General features: G+C 51.1%; 1 protein-coding gene and 2 long non-coding RNA genes across 3 annotated transcripts; 2 read left to right on the top strand and 1 right to left on the bottom strand.

Annotated features, from left to right (window-relative positions):
• The first annotated feature begins 5,654 nt into the window (after nt 1-5,654).
• On the top strand, nt 5,655-10,994 carry LOC131572542 (uncharacterized). The gene is made up of 5 exons (XR_009276030.1): nt 5,655-6,060; nt 6,893-7,021; nt 7,657-7,767; nt 9,700-9,914; nt 10,918-10,994. It is a non-coding gene; the product is annotated as an uncharacterized LOC131572542 (long non-coding RNA).
• Nucleotides 10,995-11,019: 25 nt separating this feature from the next.
• On the top strand, nt 11,020-15,198 carry LOC131572537 (extracellular matrix organizing protein FRAS1-like). The gene is made up of 8 exons (XM_058825767.1): nt 11,020-11,068; nt 11,369-11,476; nt 11,643-11,802; nt 12,132-12,248; nt 12,342-12,508; nt 12,800-13,005; nt 14,756-14,902; nt 15,068-15,198. The coding sequence occupies exons 1-8, from the start codon at nt 11,026-11,028 to the stop codon at nt 15,119-15,121; spliced, it is 1,002 nt and encodes a 333-aa protein (XP_058681750.1). The 5' UTR covers nt 11,020-11,025; the 3' UTR covers nt 15,122-15,198.
• LOC131572543 (uncharacterized) lies at nt 11,366-13,105 on the bottom strand. Its single transcript, XR_009276031.1, has 4 exons — nt 12,982-13,105; nt 12,520-12,640; nt 12,293-12,419; nt 11,366-11,491 (listed from the first exon to the last, which is right to left on the bottom strand). It is a non-coding gene; the product is annotated as an uncharacterized LOC131572543 (long non-coding RNA).
• Nucleotides 15,199-21,363: the final 6,165 nt, after the last annotated feature.

The raw sequence follows: 21,363 nt of genomic DNA, 5'->3' as shown, positions 1-21,363 counted from the left end.
CTCCAGAAAATCGTGTACAAGGGTTAACAAGCTCCGAGGTTTGAGAAATACGGTCTGCCCAAAAAGCCCAACTCTGCATCCAGGGGAAATGAACATCACAAACAGATTCACGCACACCAGATGCACGGGACGCTGTCAGCTTGGACCTGCAATTAACTCGGCAATGGAAAAACCTGAGCTCGAAGCCCTCACGTGAAGGTGCAAAAGGTATTGGACGCAGTTTCTAGAAGGCGCCACATCGTTATTTAAAGGCGCGGCTCGGCTAAAGAGCAATACCGACAAAGCCCACAGACAAAAAGCCTGGGGGGTCTGGGTTCGATTTTTTCCCTCCCCTCCTTTCAGCGGCTTTCACGGGAGCTCCGGCAGCGGCGGCACTCGGCACCCAGGGGCGGCCCCGCGCTCCTGCCCCCGGACGGACCGGGGCTCCCGGCAGGAAAGCGGCTCCTGCGGCGGGCGGGGGCGGCCCCGGCCCCGGGAGAGCCCGGCCCGCCCAGCGGCACCGGGACCGGCCCGAAGGGACCCCGGCGGTGCCCGAGCCCCGCGCCCGGAGCGGCCGGACGGACACAGCTCCGCGCCGCGGCTCCCGCCTGCCGGCCCGGCAGAGCTCACCTCGCCTCCGCACGGCTCTGTCTCTCCCTGGGGGCTGCTCAGCCGCCAAATTCCCGTTGCACTTCAGCAATTCCCCAGGGAATGCCAGGAGCGCTCCCCTGTAAGACATTTGGTGCCGGGGGCAGAAGCGCCCTCAAATGCAGCGGCACGGCCACACGTGACCCCGCCAAATGCTGGAAAAGCCGGTGTTCCCGTCAATTGAACCCCGGAAACTGAGGCAACAGGGTATGTTCCTGCAATCTTAAACCAATACAATGGCAAATAAATGTGCGCTCGACACTTCATTTCAATCCCCTACGGCAGCAGAAAAAGATTTTTCTCGAATAAAATCTCTCAAATGATGGGAAAAGGGGGATTTTCATCTCAGTTCAGACCGTGACAAAGTGCAGACAACAGGGCTTCCCCCTCAATTTAAACCTCAGAATAACGAAAAAAGGGGAGGTACCCACAAATCAAACACATGATACGGCAAGAATACTTTTCCCCTTCCTTAATCCTTGTGTTAAAACAACACAAGGATTCGCTGTCAACCGATATACCTAACACCCTGGAAAAGGCAGGTTTTCCTCCTATCGGTACCCTCAAAAACATAGGTGAAAGGGGATTCCCCCCAGTTTAAACACAGACAATAATGGAGGAGGAGTTTCTTCCCTCAGTTTGAACTTCTTTTGTTCTCATAACCCCCCCCCCTTTTTTTCTTTCTTTTCTTTTCTTTTTTTTTTTTTTTTTTTTTTTCTGGGAGAACAAGGCAGTGAATGGCAAAATAAAATCAAAAGGGGAGAGAGAAAAGTCCCCTCTGCAAACCCACACTGGCTCACCTGTTCAGCTGCTGCTCCGTGACACAAAGGTTTGTCCCTCAGCACCTCTTTAAGCAATGCTCCACATCTGAGTGCATCCAGGTGTTCCCCCAGGCCCTGCGAGATCCCCTCACCATCATTCCATGAGACACCCGGGGGAGCCGGCCATAAACCTCTCTCCTCCAGTTGCTCCATGCCCAAATGAGATGAGGGAAACCATCCCCCTGAAACAGTGCCCAGTAGGACCCACCCCGTCCTCATCCTCATCACTGCTCACACCTGGGGCTGCTCTGAGCCCTCATCATCCTCACTGCTCACACCTGGAACTGCTCTGTCCCCTCATCATCCTCACTGCTCCCACCTGGGGCTGCTCTGAGCCCTCATCATCCTCACTGCTCCCACCTGGGGCTGCTCTGAGCCCTCATCATCCTCACAGCTCACACCTGGAACTGCTCTGTCCCCTCATCATCCTCACTGCTCACACCTGGGGCTGCTCTGTCCCCTCATCATCCTCACAGCTCACACCTGGGGCTGCTCTGAGCCCTCATCATCCTCACAGCTCACAGTTTGTGCTGCTGTTACCCCAAGACCGAAGGCAGGGGCAGAAGGAACCCATTGTTCATTCCCTAGACAGATTGATATTACTTGTATTTATTTCTTATTTATGCCTATATATATCTCCCTATATTTATATCTTTATTATAGATTTGTATATTTTCATTTCTATATTATTTATTTAAAATCCCTGCCTCTAACCAAATAAAAAACAAAAAGCTCCTTCAGCTTAAATGATTATTTAAATATTTTAATGCCTATTTTTATCAAATTTATATTCATATTTATATACTATATTGAACTACGCATAACACACAAGGTATCCTATATTAAAAGACATCTCTATTAACAACTACATCTATATTATTCCTATTATATATTAAATAGAAACCTATTTGTATGTATTTATAACCCTTATATATCTTTATATATTTAATATATATATTTCTATATTGTACATTTTATTTAAAAGCCCTGACTCTACCCAAATAAAAAAAAGCAAGCTTTTATTGTAAACTAGATTTAAATAATTCTTTTCAACTGAGATTTATAGTTTTTATTTATGCTATATTTTGTATATATTCCTGTATTAATTCTATGGAATATAGGTTAAAGCATATTACAATAACATACATGAGATTACTTATCTTTTAGATGTGTAGATTTATGGACATTATTTCTATTATGTATTTTCTATTTATAGGGCCTTCTATTTTTACATTTATATCTTTATCTATTTCTCTATTTTTCTGCTTTTTGAAATTTGCATTTCTTTCTATTTTAAACTCTATAAACTCATTCACCGAACAAATCAGAGTAACAAAAATATAAAGCCCTGGACAACCCCAAGTGCAGAACGCACTCGTCTCTATGGAACTCATCTCTATGCAACTTAGAGACACAGAAATTTGTCTCGGTGCATTTTAATGCCTCATTGATGCACAGATGTGTTTTATACACTCATATTTTACAGGGAAGTAAGAGGTGGAAAAACAAAAGCCACTTTCTTAACCCTAAGCCGTTCCTGACATAACAAAACCCTAAAGACGGCGTGCACAGAGAGGGGGTTTCTTTCCAAGGGAATTTAGAGAGATCCATTCCTGTTCCTTGCCAATGCCTACCGTAAAAACCAGAACAGCTCCACAGGTTTTTGGATTCTGCATCCAGCCCTCGCAGGGAATTTCCTGGCAGCTCGGGGTCCCCTCTGGGCAAGGGTACCCGGCACGAGCCCTCCCCATTCCCCGCTCACCTTGCTCCTCCAGCGCAGCGCCTGCCTCCCTCTGCCGGGGACCTCGGCGTGCCCCAAGGGACAGGGGAGCCCCCCAGTGCCCACCCCGTCCCCCTCAGCCTTTGCTCCTCACCCCCAAAGAAGGCACAGAACAACTCCAACTGCCCTGGACAGCAGCACCCTGCTTTATTGGAAGCCCTTCTAGGACTAGACCCCCTCCCAAAAAGGAGCTCTGCTGCAACAAGAAAAGGGGGCAGGTGCCAGAAATCCCTCCCCAAAAACCCCAGGCACAGGCCAGAGGCAGAAAGAGGGAGTGGTGGCAGAGAGAGAGGACACAGGAAGAAAAGAAAGAACAAAAGAATGGGCTGTAGGATGAAATAGAAAAACAAAACAAAACGGAAAAAAAACCAAACCAAACCAAATCACCAAAAAACCACCAAAACCAAAACCAAACCACCAAAAAACCAAAACTTCCACCCAAACCCAAAACCTGGCATGGGCAGCAAGACAGAGAGGGATTGAAAAAGAACAGAGCCAAGGAAGGGGACACAAGGAGCCACTGGGAAACAAGGGCACGGGGAAGAGCAGAGAGACAGACGGAATTAAAAAAGGCACGTGAGTGAGCCACGGAGAAGGACACAGAAAAAGGCCGAGCGCAGAACACACAGCAAGGACAGAGGGATTCTGTCCTTGATTGGACAAGAGGGAAACAAGGAGCCAGAGGGGAAAGGACCACGCCAGGGGCCGGCAAGATGGACGAGATGGACAAGGTGCTTCTCCCTCTGGCCACTACGGCGAGCGCAGCTTCCCTGCAGTTTCACGTCTCTTCCAAGCACAACAGGTGAACAAAGAGCAGCACAGAGCCGCCGGTCTCCAATGCTCCGCAATCTAGAAGGAAAAAGAAGGAAAAAGGAAAAAGACCGGTTCATTCTGCCACCAAAGAGAGTTGCTTATCCCAAGACACCTTATTCCAGGCACAGAAATCATTTCTGCCACTCGAACAAACCCACTCGATGCTGTCTCAAGTCGATGGCAGCTACTTAAACCCTGTCTCAAGAATCACAGGGACACGAGCCTTGCAATTCTAAGGAAGGACTCGGCTGAGTCTTCAAGATTTCCCCACCCACAGAAGCCAGTGATCCCAGCTTGAAACAGCACATTTCCTCCCAACCCCATAGAAATTGCCCTGTGCTGCCAGCACTGAGGCTGCCAGCAGGAGCAGCAGGAGCAGCTGGAGCAGGAGCAGCAGATCCGTCCGCTCCGGGCGCGGGTCTCGGGCACCGCCGGGGTCCCTTCGGGCCGGTCCCAGTGCCCCTGGGCTAGTTCAAAATAGTATATGAATTTGATAAAAATAAGCATTAGAAATATTTAAATAATCATTTAAGGTGAAGGGGATGTTTTTTTTAAATTCGGTTACAGGCAGGGCTTTTAAATAAATAATATAGAAATGAAAATAAAGAAATCTATATCAAAGGTATAAATATAGGGAGATTTATATATATATATAGAGAGAGAGAGAGACATGAAAAAGAAATAAATACTAGTAACAAATATATACTAGTAGATTAATATTAAATATGAAAAATATATGGATGTACGTTAATATATTTTAATATCTATTATGCAATATATCTATGTGTATAAATATAAAAAATCAATATGATAGATATAGATGTTAAAAATATTTAAATGAAGGGCCTTTTTGCTTTTTATTTGGTTAGAGGCAGGGCTTGCTAAGTTCCGATGGGGGGTTTTTTGGGGCGTTCCTTGGAGAAGGGTTTTTGGAAGGGGGTTGCACACCTTGTTTCTTGCCGGGCTTCTTTGCACGTGCGGGGGCGATCCCCGCCCAGCCCCGGGCTCAGCTCTGCGGCAGTGCTGCCGCCTTGTGGCCACAGAGCGGTACTGCAGCTGTGCCCCGGCGCGGGCGGGGCCGAGCCGAGCGGAGCTGAACCGAGCCGAGCCGAGCCGAGCCGAGCTGAGCGGAACCGAACCGAGGCGTGCCGAGACGAGCCGAGCCGAGCTGAGCCGAACCGAGGCGTGCCGTGTCGAGCCGGGACCCCCCCCGCAGGAGCCGGGTCGGGCTGATTGCCACACTGAAGTTTGCGGCCGGCCGGTAGGACCCCGGCAGAGGCGTCGACTCCAATGCCTGCCGCCGCAGGCGCAGCCGCCGCCCAGCTCCAGAGCCGCTGAGCCCCGCCGCCACCGTCCTCGCCCCGGGAAAGGCGGCGGAAAATCAGGCGGAGTGCTCGGAGTCGGCCGGCTTCGTCGGGTTTTTCGTTGAGGCAAGTAAGCTAGACAGACGCGCTGAGAGCAGCAGGGGCCTCGATCGTGCCACAACAAAGATGGCGACTCGGCCGGAAGTGGCTTCAGCCACAACAAAGATGGCGACGAGGAAGGGCGGAAGTGACGTCACGCCACTCACAAGATGGCTGCCGAGTCGCAGCTGGCTTTGACCTTCCAAGCATGGTGGCCGAAAAGGTGGGAAAATGCAAGGACCCCGGGCAGTGGGTGTCTATTCGACTGCCTGACAAACACCCCGACGCCGACGCCGCTCCGGCGCAATTTTCCGCGGCTTTTCCGGCCGTGCCGACACGGGCTGTACGCTCAGCGGCGCCGGGGCCGGACGCGAGCCAGCCCGGCGCCGACAGGCAGCGGTGAAGACGCCTCTCTCTGACGGGGTCCTTGCCGCGGCCGCGTTTTTGGGTTTGGCCCTCGCAGCGACCCGTACCTTCCCGCCGCTCCTCTCGCTCCGTTCTCTCCCCCCGGCCCGGGGAAATGGAGGAACCCCCCGATGGCTTCGGCTCCCAACGGTCGCTCCCCGGCGCTGGGTCCAGAGCGGCCCGAGGAGGGGATGCTCTGTGTGCCGGAACGGTGAGAGGTGCGGGCGGGTCCGGGGGACTTTATCCACCGAGTATATACCTGGAAGTATAATGATGATCAAAATAGATATTAAAAAATATTGAAGATAAACGGGCTGCTTGGTTTTTATTTAGTTAGAGGCAGGGTTTTTAAATAAATAAGAAAAAAATAAATAAAATATTTAAAGAATGAATATGTAAAGGTATAGAGAAATATATATATATATATGTAGGCATAAAAATAAGTAAAAATAAGTAATAGAAATATATACATATATATTGATTTATAATCTATAATATGATTTCTGTACGTATAGATGGTAATATGATATATTTTAGGATATGTTATGTGTTATGTATATCAACAAGGTATATAAATATGATAAAAATATATATATTAAAAGATTTTTAAATACCGTTTAAGATAAAGGGACTGTTTGGTTTTTATTAGGTTTGCTTCGGGGCTTTTAAATAAATACTACAAAAATAAAAACATAGAAATGTATATTAAATATATAAAGATATAGACATATGTGCAACCAGAAAAGTAAAGAAATAGAAGTAATACAAATATATACAAACAGGTTTATGTTTAATATATATATATACATTATATTTATTTAATATATGTATTATATATATAATATATATATATAATTAAATTGTATATAGGATATTTAATATATAATAATATATGTATACATGTTAAAATAATATATTTTGATACTTTATATATTGTGTGTTATATATAAATGAATATAGTATATAAATTTAAACACATGTTGTGGAAATAGATGTTAATTTTTTTTTTTTTTTTATTTTCATTGTTTTGGGAAGTTTCTCAGAGGCAATCCTCCCGTTGCAGCTGCTGACAGCACTGAAAACCTGTGTGCTTCGTGGTGTCAATCGCCCAGCTGGCAACGATTCCCTGGTGTTTGGTGCATTAAGTCACACCCAGCTGTGTGGGATGGCAGGTGACCACATTGCCCGAGCCTTTTAGCTTTTCTGGCTCACACACAACTTCCTTTCCTTTTTTATATGGAAATCAGGGAAGAGGGTAGTGTATATTAGTATATTAGCATTTCTAGCAGATTTTTAACTGCCATTGATGCCCGTTCATCTTTGCAGTGTGGGTTTTCATGCTGACAAATCCTCTGCTTTGCCTTCTGCTCAGAGTCAGGTGGGCCCTTTATTGAACAGATTTATCTGCTACAAGGCTACGCAGAAGGATGGAAAGGAGCAACACAGGGGGGAAAAAAATAGATGAAAGGCCATGCATTGATCACCTGATGTACTCCAGAAACAAACATGGCTATTACAGGTAACATGGAGCAGCCCTTCTGGCCTTTTCAGTTGTATTCAGAGAGATGTTTGCCTGCTGTGAATATCTGGGTGCTTGGAGTTCACTCTGATTTTAACAAGCCCATCAATAATAAAACATTGTATTGATAGAGCAAGATCTACTTCTGTAAAGTTGTTGCTCCACAGAAAAGCAGCATAAAGAAGCTATCTGGATTATTTGTATGGTATGTAGCTTTTTTAGGATGTTTTGTTCTTTATATGGTGTTAATTTCAAATACAAGCGTGTGAACTTTGTGTTCCCTTTTAGGGGCTGGTTCTGGGGTAACAAGGAAACACAAGGCCTAAACACCTCTGGCTTGTCTGTCCAAGGATCTGCCTCAATTGTGGCTCCCATCCTTCTGAAGAACTCTTCAGCACAGTGAGTTACCTTCTATAACTATTTATTGTTGTATTGTTGTTGTGAAACCTCATTGCTGGGTGAGAAGACCAGGGGAAATTAAAGGCTGTATTCCACTGTTACTTCACTGAATTCTTGTACTCTGTTAAAATCAAAACAAAAGGGATTTACACTGTAAGAAACACTTAAATGTAAGTTAAGGTAAAGGTCACAGTGCTAAAACCTAAGAGCAGATAGCCTTGAGCTCCTTTATATTCCTACTCCTGCCTCCAGGGTATCATCAGATATCCCCTAGATCTTGCAGTGGAAGAGATGCTGAACCATCAGCTGTTCCATATTCTACACCACGTGTCTTTTTACCATGCTCCTCTGAGAAGCATCTCTCCCTTCTCTGTTTCTTTGCAGACAAGAAGGGAGAAATTTGGATTGCCTTTGTTCTTTTGCCTGTTAATAAAAAGGCCGCTTGTGGCTGTGTGCAGTGGCAACTGCATCACAGAATCTTAGAGGTGATTATTCGCAGGTTAAGGAAATAATTCCCTTTTTTGTCACTGCTGCACTGAATTTCATAGGCGTGTGTGTGGCTCGATGCCTAAGATATTTAAAGCAGGTTTTATTCTTACAGGGGTTTTGCACACTAAAGTGTGCGCCCAGGTTTTGTTTCCAGAAGTGAGGTATAGCGCTGGGTGTTTAATTTGGTGTGTTACTTGTTCTGTTGTGTAAATAACTGCAGTGTCCTCCCTGTGCCTGTGTATTGCAGGGGCAGTCGAGTGCTGGTTATAAAGGTGGTGATAATTAGGAATAAGCTATTTAAGCTTGGATAAATGTTTAGAAATCATTGCTTTGATATTGCTGTGTAAAATGCTCGCTCGCGGTGGGAGAATTCTCCAGGGTCAAGCTGTTCAGGTATGTGCAATTTATTATATGGGTAAAGAGAGGGGAGACCTGTGTCTGCCACCAGCCTCGGCGTCCACGTGGTCCGGGGGAGGAGGGAGAGAACGGGGAGAGCAGGAGAGGAGAGGCTGGAAAAGGGGAAGGAGGGAGTAAGAGCAACAGAGGGAGAGCGGGGGAAACCAGGGAGGGATAAGAGGGGGGAGACAAGAGAGGGGTAAGAGGGGAAAAACCACGAGGGTAAGAGTAAGAGAGGGAAAGAGTGGAAGAGGTAAGAGAGGGGGAGAGGGGAGCTGAGAGAGGAGTAAAGGGGTAAGAGAGAAGAGCCAAGAGGTACGAGAGAGGTTAAGAGGTAAGAGAGAAAAGCTAAGAGAGAGGTTAAGAGAGGTTTAAGATAGAAAAGCTAAGAGAGCAAAGTTCTTGTTACAATCCAATATATCTTTTTCTATAGTGAATATTCTAATTCCCAGTAACCAATCACTACAAGATACACCCACTAAAGATTTTACATACAGTGTTGCATTTGAGGTTCTACAAGCTTTACAAGTTCTTCCCTTGCTTCTTGACCTTTGGGCTTTCTGTCAACAGAAGGACATTGTTTTATCAGCAGGATTCTCCTTTAGCTGGCTAGGCTATTGTTCTTTGGTCATATAGTAACCAGTACTCTGTATCTTATGACTCAAAGCAGGCTTTCATTTCTACTTCGATTCTAGCCTTCTTTTTTCAGAATCTTCTGCCAAACCATCACATTCATAAGGTTTCCCTGTTTCACCCTCCCCAACAGGCAGCAAGTTGTGCTGCGCTCTGATAATTCCATACTCAACCTGTTCCTCATTTCTTAAAGGTTCACTTCAGCCTCGAATCAGCAGGTCCCTAGGTTTGGTTTTTTAGGATGCCATTCCTGTTAGATTTTCCCCTGTGAAGACCTGAGTATGTCCAGTTTGACCTCCAGGATAATGAAGGGAGAGGAGCTCCCGTTGATTCAAGAGTGAAGCAAGGCCTCCATTCTTGGCCTGGGGCTGTTTCAAATGGGGAGGGATCAGTGTCCTGACTTCTCTCTCTCAGAGGCAGGGTTCCTGGACGAGGTGACCCAGGACAGCTTCATGCTGGGCCCAGGCTACAACCGCCCCTACCAGCTGGAGCCCGCGGTGAGGGAGCCCAAGAGCATCCAGCTGTACCAGCACCTCAGCCTCAAGAGCTGCATCTGGACCTTCGACGCTTATTACGACATGACCGAGTTAATTGATGTCTGTGGGGGCTCTGTCACCGCTGACTTCCAGGTGAGAGGCCCATCCAGAGCTCTCCAGGTATCCCAGATCTCTCTCAGTTCTCAGGCACAGCTCTGCGTTGCGTGGAGCTGCTGCTCTGCCCTGCACAGGTGGAGCGTGGCTTTTCCCCCCCTCTAACCTGGAAGAAAACAGCGCTGTGTGCATTTATTTCATTTATTTTCCATTTCATTCGTTTTCCATTTATTTTATTCTCTAAATCTTCAGAGTGCCAGGAAAATACCGGGTTTTTTTAATGTAGGGCCATACTGGAAATACAAAACGTTCTCAGCTGGGCTCTCTTTTATAATTTTGGCTGTGTTCTCGGCCAATAGAAATGAGCAGAGGACAGAGCAGAGGCAGCTCAGTCCATGCTCCACAACATGGGATATTTTAGCTCATTCCGTAAGTAAGAGACCAAAAGCCAAAAATGTTCCTCTAGAAACGAATGGCTTTCCCTATTTGGGGTATCTCACTGTCCTCTCCTGGCTGCATTATCCATCTGCAGACCACTCCGTCTCCCCCAAGCTCTTCCATTAAATTCCCAGCCCACATTGCTTGGACCAGCATCATCTCTCTTAATTCCTGCCAGCCTGGAACTTGTTCATGAAGTTTCCTTTTATAGCTCCAATTGTTTGCACAAACCTAGAGGAGCCGCTTGGCCGGAGAAACTGCCCAGTGGAGCATGTGGAGCCTGGCCCCAGCCAGGCTGGAACATCTCCCCGAATTCTCCAGGGCGTACAAAGTACAGCTGCACTCTGCAGATAATAAATGGAGAGCTCTGGGAGGCCTGAGCAAGCAGAATTGCTCATTTTTAATTCACAGCCTTGGAAATCAGGGGGGTTTTGAGGTGAAATTGTGCCCAGAGTTCCTTTGTCCGGTGGTCCCAGGGAGCCTTAGCGCTGCCCCTGGATTACAATGCAGGTTTGTCTGAGGTGCCTGCACGTAAAGAACGTCCAGAGTCACTTCTGACTTCACTGGAAGGTGCATAACCCCCTTTTTGGGGTTTTATTGCCAGGTAAGGGACTCTGCCCAGTCCTTCCTGACAGTGCACGTCCCTCTCTCCGTGTCCTACATCTGTGTGACGGCACCAAGGGGCTGGGCTTCCCTGGAGCACCGTACCGAGATGGAGTTCTCCTTCTTCTACGACACCGTTCTCTGGAGGACAGGTGAGCCTGAGGCACTCCAAGGGCTATGGAAGAAGTGCTTCCTTCATGTTTTCCCCTTAGTTCCTGCACTGCCCCCAGAGTCCTGAGGGAGCGGGGAACTCGGAATATTGCCTTCCTCTGTGCTTGCGGGGGGCTTAGGCAGCTGATGGCTGGCAGAGGGAGCGTGCAGCTGGCTCACTGGAGGGTGATCCCAACTGAACCCTGCCTTGTGGAGGTGTCCCAAACGCTTCTGGGGCTGGCAGAGCCCAGCAGAGGAGAGCGAAGGTGCTGTGTGGGCTCCCAGTGGCGCTGTCCTTGCAGGGATCCAGACGGACAGCGTGCTCTCGGCCCGCCTGCAGATAATCCCCATCTACATCCGCGAGGACAGACGGCTGGTCATCGAGTTCAAGACGCAGGCCAAGTTCAGAGGTGAGGGCAGTGATCCTGGCAGGGACACAGAGCAGGGTCACACAGAGCTCTGCTCTGACGGCACAGGCAGCGGAACGAGTCCCTGTCCCTGCCGGGAGCCCCTCTGCCCCTGCGAGGTGGGGCCTCTCCGCGCTCTGCCTCCCGTCACCTCCTTGTCCTCCCCCAGCGCTGTTTGTCATGGAGCACCACAGCCTGCCAGATGTCAGGTCCTCTTTGAGAACTCCAGAGCACCTGGGAGGCATCGAATTTGACCTGCAGCTGCTGTGGAGTGCTCAGACTTTTGATTCTCCCTACCAGCTCTGGAGAGCAACCAGCTCCTACAACAGGTGAGGGCTGGGGGTGCAGTCCCCTCCAGCAGCTTCCCCCACAGCACCACGTTCTCCCTGGCACCCCTCCAGCAGCCACGCCAGCAATAGCACGGAATGCTCAGGAGCTTGGTTAGAGCTGGAGCACTGCTGTACTGAGAGAAAAATCAGCTCAGCCTCTTGGAAAGGAATTTTTCCAGCGGTGAAGCCTGTGGATAGACTGATCCCAGAGTCACACTTGGCCCTCGGGGACTGCCGGATGACATTGCTGGGGCAAGGGAGAGGTGCTGCCCTGGGTGAAGAGCTTTGAGCTCTGCTTGGTGGCTGCAGGGTCTCCTGTCTGTTCCCAGGAAGGATTCCTCTGGAGAATACACCATGTTCCTGATCCCCTGCACGGTGCAGCCCACGCAGCCGTGGGCAGAGCCTGGAGCCAAGCCCCTGCCCTGCACGGCTCACGCTCCCGAGCGGTAAGAGGGCAGGAGGGCAGGCTCGGACCCTTTGGGGTGCACACCTGTCCAGACCTCATCTCCCCTTTGTTTCCTTCCTTGTCCCAATTGCAGGTTTTTGATCCTGATCACCTTCCAGCAGACAAGCCGCCCAGTTCCAGTTGTTTACTCCCAGAACACAGAGTTTCAGATCTGTAACGACGAGAAGGTTTTTCTAATGGACCCCACCAAATCGGAAAGGTCTCTGGCAGAAATGGATTACAAGGGAGCTTTTTCCAAGGGTAGGATTTACCTCTCCTCTTCTGCTTGTGCCCAGCGTTTCTGCTTTCACAGCTTCCATTCCCTGGAGAGGAAAGGGCAAAACCCACATGTAGCTTTGCCTCTTCTACAGCAATAATTGACATCTTACAGCCCTGTGAAAGAACAGCGTGCTCTGGCACCGCGTTTTGTCACTCCCACCCACCGAGCCCTTCCCAAACAACCCAAACCCTTCTGAACATGGACACTTGGCTCTAGCAGCGTTTTCCTGCTTGGGAAATTTCACGTGCCCCTCTTTGTCCCGACCTCCCCAGGGCAGATCCTGTACGGGCACGTGCTCTGGCACCCGGAACAAAACCTCAACGCTGCTTACAAGCTGCAGCTGGAGAAGGTCAACCTGTGCACAGGCAGGGATGGCTACGTGCCCTTCCTCGACCCCACGGGTACCGTCTACAACGAGGGGCCCCGGTACGGCTGCATCCAGCCCAACAAGTACCTGAAACACCGATTCCTCCTCCTGGTGAGTGCTCTGCTCCTGCTTCTTCCCGTTTGGGATTTGCTCTGGCAACCCGCAGGTGGTGGCTGCAAAGGGATAAGGGAGCCCGTGGGGGATGTTTTGTGCTGCTGCTGCTGCTGCTGCTACAAGCTGTGAACACCAGATCAGTTTTTCCCCACCCTTTGAGTGTGTTCCTGAATCGGTGCCCACGTGTAGGTGTGGAGATGGGGCATTCGGACTAGATCCCTGTCGTGGTTTTGAACCAGTAATTAACAAAAAGGGGGAAAAAGAATTATTTATCTCTTGCTGTGAGATATGGATTAAAATAAGAGCAAACCAGGCATAAAACTTAAAAGGAATAAAGAAAGTTTATTGACAAACTACAAGAATAAGAACACCAGAATAAACTTTTAGGAAAACCTTTTCATTTCTTACTGTTCACCATTCTTTTGTTCACATGACAACAGAGACAAAAACTTTAGAATTTTGATGGTTTAAACAGTCCCAATTCTTTCTATAGTCTTTTCCTCAGTTTCTGTAGAGAAACAGAAGTTCCTTTCTGTTAATTTATGGAGTTTCTCACAAGAAGGCTATTTTGTTATAGTCTTCTGTTTCTTTGATATCAGCTGCTCAGAGCTGCTGTTATCAAAGCTCACTCCTCCCATTTCACATCACTCTGAAATGTGTTATGGGTCATTAGTTTGGGGATAGCATTTTTAAGGATAAGTTAGTCAAAGGCAAAAAAAGTATTTTTCATCTGTCTCTGTGCGCTTCACTAGAAAACAGTTTTCTCATTGCCTCTCAAGGCTTCAAATCTCCCAGCACTTCACTATACCACAATTACTCTGTTTTTTACTCAAATTTACACTTTGAACACTCTATTCCTCCCCATACACTATCATGAATTAAAAGAGTTCTTTTCAGGACTTCATTGTCCATCCCCATAGTTTTAACAGAAAGATATTTCAGCTTAATTAAAGCATCTTCTTAATTCTCTACCTTTCTTGAAGTTTCTTTTCTTTCTTGCCACTAGTAGTTTATAAAGTCTCTTTTCATGTTGATCACTCTCCTCTTTTCTTTCTAGATAAAAAGATTAATCTGCAAGTCTTATCTGGATAAGAAAGAGTTAAAATCTTGCCCAAGCTTTTGTAGATGGTTCGGTGATCTCTGCTGAACAGGAGCTGGAGCTGTCTGCGATAGAAAGTTCCTCATAGCTGCTTTGGAGAGCGTCGTCTCCGTCTCTGCTTGCAGCAGGCCCAGAGCCCCTCTCCTTCTTCACTCGGCAGTTTTCTAGTGAATGTAGTTACAGCAAAACCTGCAGCCGAGCCAGAGATCGGGCCGGGCCCGGCCCAGCCCGACCTGGCCCGGGGCAAGCCCCGGCAAGCCCCATCTCCCGGCCGGGAGACAGGAGACGCGGCGGGCCCGGCCCGACCCCCGCCCGGCCACACGTGGCCGGGCAGAGCGAAAAGCTGAAGCTCTGCTCACCTTTCACAGCCAGAAAACAAAGAGAACCACAGACTTCTGGTTGTACACTTTAAGGTGGAGTTCACAAGTTGATTCTACTTTTCAATGGCTAAAACTGCTGTCAGTTCTCAGCAATGACCGATAATTGGTCAGGAGAAAAGACTCCCAGGAGTCCCCAGCAACTTTAACTTTTTTAAAGGTAAAGTAACCTCATGACAATCCCTGACACAGGTGTTTGGTGGGGCTCTGGCTTCCAGCCTCCCTTGGGAAAGCAGACAGCATCCCTCACGACACTTCTCTGACTTTCCAGGACCAAAACCAGCCAGAAGTGAGGGATAAGTATTTCCACGATGTGCCTTTTGACGCCCACTTTGCTTCCCAGCTGTCCGAGTTCCACTCGGTGAGCAGCATGCCCGGAGTTGATGGATTTACTCTCAAGGTGGATGCTCTCTACAAGGTATGTAGTACCCAGTGCTTTTGGTAGCCCAAAATGGACTTCTCTGTCCAGGACCTCCCAAACACTTGGTGAATTGTAGACTCTGGGCCTTCAGAATTCACCTCTGATACAAGAAATGAAGATTAGGATGTTAGTCCCGTAATTTCTTTTTTTTTTTTCCCTGAGGCACTCATGAGAAAGCTCTTTAAAAACACATTATTCGTGTTCCTGAACGAATGAATGCCGTTGCAAAGGCAGGACACCTCACGGGGTGGTCCGTGCTCCCGAGGAGCTCCCCTTGAACACCCGAGGTGGAGCTGCCCCAGGGCGCCCCGAAGATGGCGGGCGGCCGCTGCTGCACCGTCAGGAACCTTCATCCACCGAGGGACGGCAGCGGCCTCTGCCAGGGCCAGGGCAGGAAAGTGAAGCAGGTGCACATGGAAGTCAAAGTCCATGGCAATTTGCACGACGGCATGGAAGTTTCATGGAGCACACGCATTGGGAAAAGCTTTTTATAAACTGTAAAATAAAGATAATCCAAAACTGAAAAGCCACGTGGGTATTTTTTTAGTCTGGTGAGGAGGGGCAGCTGTCAATTCCCCCTGCTCTCGTCTTAGCGGCTGCACCGCTGCCCTCCCTCCATGCTGCTCCAGCTCTCCCGGGCTTAAGTGGGCAGGGTGGGGAAGCCAGCTCCCACCGCTGGCATGTGGGAGCTCTGAGCCAGCCGAGGAGCAGCCGGGTTCCTCTTCCTGTCCTCCGGAAGAGAGTAAAGCTAAAATCACCCGCTGTGATCGGGGTGTCCCTTCTTGCGCCGCCCCGCCGGTCCCCCTCATTCCCCTGGGGCGCGGCGGGCCGGAGCCCCACGGAGCTGCTGGGCTGGGGCAGGGAAGGACGGAGACGAGGGCGCCCAGCGCGGCTCGGGCCCCGCCGCGGCCTCGGGGCTGGCGGAGCGGGGGGGGACGGGCCGGGAGCGCTCCGGGGCTGCGGGACCTGCCCTGCCCAGGCCGGGGCGCCGCGTCCGCACCGGGACCCGCAGCGCTCCCGCAGCCGGAACCGCCCTCCCGCGGCGATGCCGGTACCGATCCCGATCCACCCCACGGGGGAGAGGCGGCACCGCCCGGGACCCCAGGGCGGACACCGGCAGGACCCGAACCTCCCATCCCAGCTCCGGTTGCGGGCTCCGTCACCCGCTTTCGGTCAGCCCCGTCCCGGCATCGCGGCAGGAGGGGGAGTCGAGTCCCGGCGAGGGAGTGCCCCGTCCCCAGCCTTGTCTCAGCCCCAATCCCGCCATGCTCCGCCACCCCCGAGACCCGCCACCCGGGGCCGGCCGGGGGAGAGGCGGCACCGCTCCGCAGGCGGACACCGGCAGGACTCTGCCCCGCTGCAGACCCCGTCCCGAGCCGCGGCCCCGCTGCAGTGCGCAGGGCTCGGAGCGGAGCCCGCCGGGAGCAGCCCCCGGGCCGGGGTTCGACCAGCGCCGAGCGAGAGTCGCGGGCCAGCGGTACGGGGGGCGGGGCCGCATGAGGAGCGGGGCCACGGGGCACAGCCCGACCGCACCTGGGAACTGCCAGGGGTCACGGGCGGCGCCGCCTGTCCCCCATCGGGCGGATCGAGACGGCACCGGGCCCGGGATCGGGATCGGTCTCGGGTCCGGGATCGGTCTCGGGTCCGGGATCAGTCTCGGGATCGGTTCCGGGCCCGGGATGGCGGCGGCGGTTCCCGTTGCGGACTCGGCCCCCCCCGCCCGGCCCCGGGACCGCGGCACGAAGGGGGCGAGGCCAGGGAGAGGGGGCCCGGCACAGGTGTGAGGGGCGGGGGCACGGAGCGCGTGCGCAGCTCGGGACAGCAGAGCGCGTGCGCGGCGCGGGGCCGCCTCAGGTGTGCGGGACGGGGCCGGCACAGGTGTGAGGGGCTCCAGAGCGGCTGCGCGGGGCGGGACCGAGGGCATTTAAACCCCGGAAGGGCGGCGGCCGCCATTTTCTCCAGTACCGGGTGGAGGCGGCTGCGGCCGCTCCGGTGCGGTGCTTCTCTCTCTTCTCCACTTTTATCTCTCTTTTCTGCTTTTATCTCTCCTTTCTCTGCTTTTCTCTCCTGTTTCTCTCTCCCGTCTCCTTCTCTCCCCTCTCTGCTCTTGTCCCTCGTCTCCCCCTCACACCGCTCGCTCCCTCTCTCCCCTCACCTCCCCGCCCGCCCCCTCCTCCCCAACCTGACCCCCGCCTCTGTTCCTCCTCTGTCTCTTCCTCCCGCTCCCTCCTCACCCGGCCCAACCTGGCTCTGCCCTCCGTTCTCCTTCTGTCACCGCTCCCTTCCCCTGCTCCTTCTTTCTCCCCTCCGCCGTCCCTGCCCCGGCCGCCCCGGCCTCTCCCTGTGTGCCGTACGCCCCTGTTTGTCCGTGTCCCCCTTCTCCCCTCCTTGGCGGCGGTATCGCCCCTCTGTCTCTGCCGCCGCCCCTTCCTTCTCTGTCCCTTGTCCCTTTCTGTCTTCCCCCGCAGCCGCGGGGCTCGGGGCGCCGGATAATAAAGCCCAGAGGGCCGGAGCCGGCGCCCCCGGCGGGAATCCCCTCACGGGGCCGGAGCCCGCAGTGCGGGTCCCCCCACGCACAACACCGCCCCACACTGCCGGGTGTCCCCACATCACACTGGGGGCTGAGGGGGGCCAGGGCTGGGAGGGGGGCTTAGGGTGGGCCCCCTCCTCCGGAGGGGTCCTGGGGTGGGTTAGCGAGGGTTGGGGGGCCGGGGGGGGGGGGGATTTGGGATGGGGGGGTTTGGGAAGGGCCCCCTCGTTAGGAGGGGGTCCCGGGTGGGGGGGGGGGGGTTAGGGAGGGCCCCCTCCGGAGGAGGGGGTCCCGGGGAGGGGCGGGGGCCGGGGCCCCCTCCGGAGGGGGGGGCCCGGGGTGGGAGGGGCTGGGGGGGTCTGCCCCCCCTAAACCCCTCCCACTCTGGGCCCTGCCCTCCGGAGAGGGCCCAGCTCCCCGCCCCTCCCCAGGACCCCTCCTCCGGACAGGCTCTCATTAGCCTTAATTAGATAATTGTTCGAATGATTTCTCTGTTATTCATGCAGCCTGTACCACTGAGCACCAGCCCATCGATAGACTGACAGGTGTTCTCTGCATAGAAATGGTGGGTTTTTTTCCAGGGTGAAATGATCGTGCAGGGATCTCTGTGCCCACCACATCCCTCCAGGATTTTACCCAGCTGTTGCAGCCCCTTGGGCTGTTCTTACATAAAGCCCCATGGTTCAGCACTGCAGCACTGCAGAGGCTTTCAGCACCCCCTGATAGCTGTTTGGTTTTTGGGGGTTTTTTTTGCTTTTATTTTTTTGTGCTTTTTATTTTTTTCCCCACTACTTCTTTCCCACAAAATCTGGTAATTCTTCAGCCTTCTCCTCCGGCCATGTCCCAGGTCGCTTTGCCATCCGAGGAGGGTGAGTGTGCTCCATCCAAGATGAGACTTCGTTGCCTTCCAATCCATAAGAAGAAAGAAAACAGGAATCATAAAAAAGGGGCTACTTTTGGTTTTTTTTTTTTCTTAGCCCCAGAACTTCAATGCCTGACTTAATGCAGATTACAGGCCTGTTGCAGATGGCTCAGTGATTTAAAAGCACTAGCCTGTGACTACAGGTCCCACTTCCAAAAACTTCAAGGTTGACCTTGGCAAAGTCTCTTAGGTTGGAAATTTTCTTGCCTGCAAACAGACCTTTAAAAGCTCAGCCACCCTCTGCAGCCAGTGGAAAAAGAGAGCAGAACACCCTTTTTTTTTTTTCCTTTTTCACTACCCAGCTAGGTAAGTTAAGAAGAGATACCAATCACACTCTGGAGATATTACTTTCTCTCTGCAGATGGGAATTGACTGCAAAGGGGTCTTATGATTTCCCCTTATGAAGGGGAAGTATGATGACATTGCCTTTAACCCTTGACAGTTAAATGATGTGAGCAAAACAAGAAATTTGAAAAAACACAGGTCCCACATCTCAGTTTCAGAAGGAATTGAGCTGTGCAGCCTTGTAAGTACAGGGTTTAGGAGTTCTGAAGTCATGTTTCTGCTTTGTAAAACCCCCAATTTTTCCCGGTGGGGTTTAAAATTAGCATAAGCTTTTCATGTGCTGTGATGATTTAGACACAACCCCTTGGCATTTATTCTCCCTGCTGGTAACAGCTGTACTGCCCAGCTCATAGTGGTTACTGTTCACATCAAAGGGACCATTCACCTTTCTTTGTTGATGTATCCCTAAAACTTCAAGACCATAGGACATGTTCCAGTCTCCCTTACATGGATCTAATGCAGCTCCTGAGCCCACCTCAGCGCTTGGAATCCTTTGGAAAACACTTCAGGGAGAACATGAGCAAATAAACGAAGTAGACAAAATGGAATAGGATCACAGAAGCATAGAATTGTTTAAGCTGGAAAAGCACTGTAAGATCATCAAGTCCAACAATAACCCAGCACTGCCAAGGCCACCACTAACCCATGTCCCCAAGTGCCACATTCAGACAGTTTTTGATTCCACCACTGCCCTGGGCAGCCTGTTCCAGTGTTCACCAGAGATTTATCTGTGTTACCAGGTCAATTTCTAAATATGTCTGTGAACCTCTGTAGGGAAAGCAACCTCAGTGATGGCCAGATGCTGGCCTGGCATTTCCCTGGAGTCTCTTTTCTGCTTGTGCTGTTGCCTTCAGACCCTATGTCACTCCCAAAAAATACTGGGTGCCTATAGAGCACCCAGGTTGAGCTGCCTGTGGGAACAGCAGGAGCTTTCTGCAGGCAGGTGTGGGCTCAGATGGCTTGGCTTCCACCTGAAGGTGCCCAGAGCTACACCTGAGGAAATTATACATCTTGCAAAGCCCCAGTGCTCATGGGATATAACCCGGCACAAATATCTGCTTTTCCAGTAGGAGCTGGTTTCTTACTATCTCAGATGGACGTAAATTCCCAGTATCTAACCACTGCAAATTCCCTCAGCCTAGAGGAGACAGGGGAGTAGAAGGGAAACTCCAGCTCAGTGTTCCCTATGCCAAGGACTTCCTGGCTGAGCACAAGGAATAGCCAAAAATGACAGTCACCAAGGCTGCCTTAAACCAGGAACTGGACTCAGCTTCTGGCCAGAATGAGATTACAGATCAGAAAAAATATAAAACCACCCCCTTTTCTTCTTTTGGTCCTTGTTTATTCCCACACTGAGCACAACTTTGCAGAACCTCAAAACCTCCCTGTTAACCCCCTGAAACACCCCTGGGCAAGGGCTGGAGCCCCTCTGCTCTGGAGCCAGCCTGGGAGAGCTGGGGCTGCTCCCCTGCACAAGAGAAGGCTCCAGGGAGAGCTGAGAGCCCCTGGCAGGGCCTAAAGGGGCTCCAGGAGAGCTGCCCAGGGACTGGGGACAAGGCCTGCAGGGACAGGACAAGGGGGAATGATTTTAAACTAAAACAGGGGAGATTTAACTTACATATAAGGAAGGAAATCTTGGCTGTGAGGCTGTGGTACAGGTTTCCCAGAGCAGCTGGGGCTGCCCCATTCCTGGAAGTGTCCAAGGCCAGGCTGGACAGCCCTGGGATGGTGGAAGGTGATCTGGGTTAGTGAAAAGTCTCTCTGCCCATGGCAGGGGGTGGAATGAGATGAGCTTTTAGGTTCCTTCCCACCCAAACCAATCCCTAATTACCTGATTCAAGACGTGCAGGTGTCTATTCCTTTCACAACCACTTTTTTTTTGTTTGTTTGTTTGTTTGTTCGTTTGGTTGGGGTTTTTTGGGTTTGTTTTTTTTTGTTGTTTTTTTTTTTTGTTTGGTTGGTTTTTTTGTTTGGTTTGTTTTTTTTTGTTTTAGACCGTGTAATATCTTCTATAATGCCCCCCTGTTAGGCTCAGACAAAGGCAGTGATGCTTAGGCTTTGCTAGTAGGCTTTCACACAGCAGCCTGTGCGGATGCTGGTGCTGAAGGTCACCCCAAAGGCTCTGGCTGCCGTGGGAAGAGCTGCCGGCAGAGAGAGCCAGAGCTCTCTGCAGGGCTGCACTCAGCTTTGCGCTGCCAGGACAGAGGGAAAACAGCTTTTCTTGCTCAAGGACCTTCTTCTGAGGGCGTTTTGAGCCACAGGTATTTTTTCCGTGTTGCTGAAAATGTTCCTCTCTGCAAAGCAGCCTTTCCTGCAGGCAGGCATCCCTCCCTGCTGCTGCTGCAGGCTCCAGCGCCGACAGACAGCCTCTCCGAGCCACCCATAAACAGGCTCCCACCGGAAGATGGTGCCCATATTCCACCAAACAGGGGGCAAGCCCTTCACAGCACAGTCCACTTTGGGGCAATACCGAAAAGAAACCCAGCCACACTATATCAAGATCACCAGAGCAAATCCCTCATCTGATGCCAGGCTCCTCCAGGCAGCAGGGATGCAATTTTGAGGGTGTAACCTGCGGTGTAATTCACCAGGCTGCAGTGCAGTGTATTTGTCTATTTTCTCTTTAAGGTTTATATGGTAATGGACTTTTTAATGAGCAAA

Source organism: Poecile atricapillus, chromosome Z (genome assembly GCF_030490865.1).
Source record: "Poecile atricapillus isolate bPoeAtr1 chromosome Z, bPoeAtr1.hap1, whole genome shotgun sequence".
Classification (NCBI taxonomy): domain Eukaryota; kingdom Metazoa; phylum Chordata; class Aves; order Passeriformes; family Paridae; genus Poecile; species Poecile atricapillus.
This window is presented reverse-complemented; position numbering and strand designations above follow the sequence as displayed.

What these genes read in the sequence shown, in the direction of transcription:
- LOC131572537 (XM_058825767.1), top strand. Translation starts at nt 11,026, where the DNA reads ATGGAGTTCTCCTTCTTCTACGACACCGTTCTCTGGAGGACAG. An exon ending in GACGCAGGCCAAGTTCAGAG is followed by an intron (nt 11,477 to 11,642) that starts GTGAGGGCAGTG and finishes GTCCTCCCCCAG; the next exon opens with CGCTGTTTGTCATGGAGCAC. An exon ending in ACGGCTCACGCTCCCGAGCG is followed by an intron (nt 12,249 to 12,341) that starts GTAAGAGGGCAG and finishes TCCCAATTGCAG; the next exon opens with GTTTTTGATCCTGATCACCT.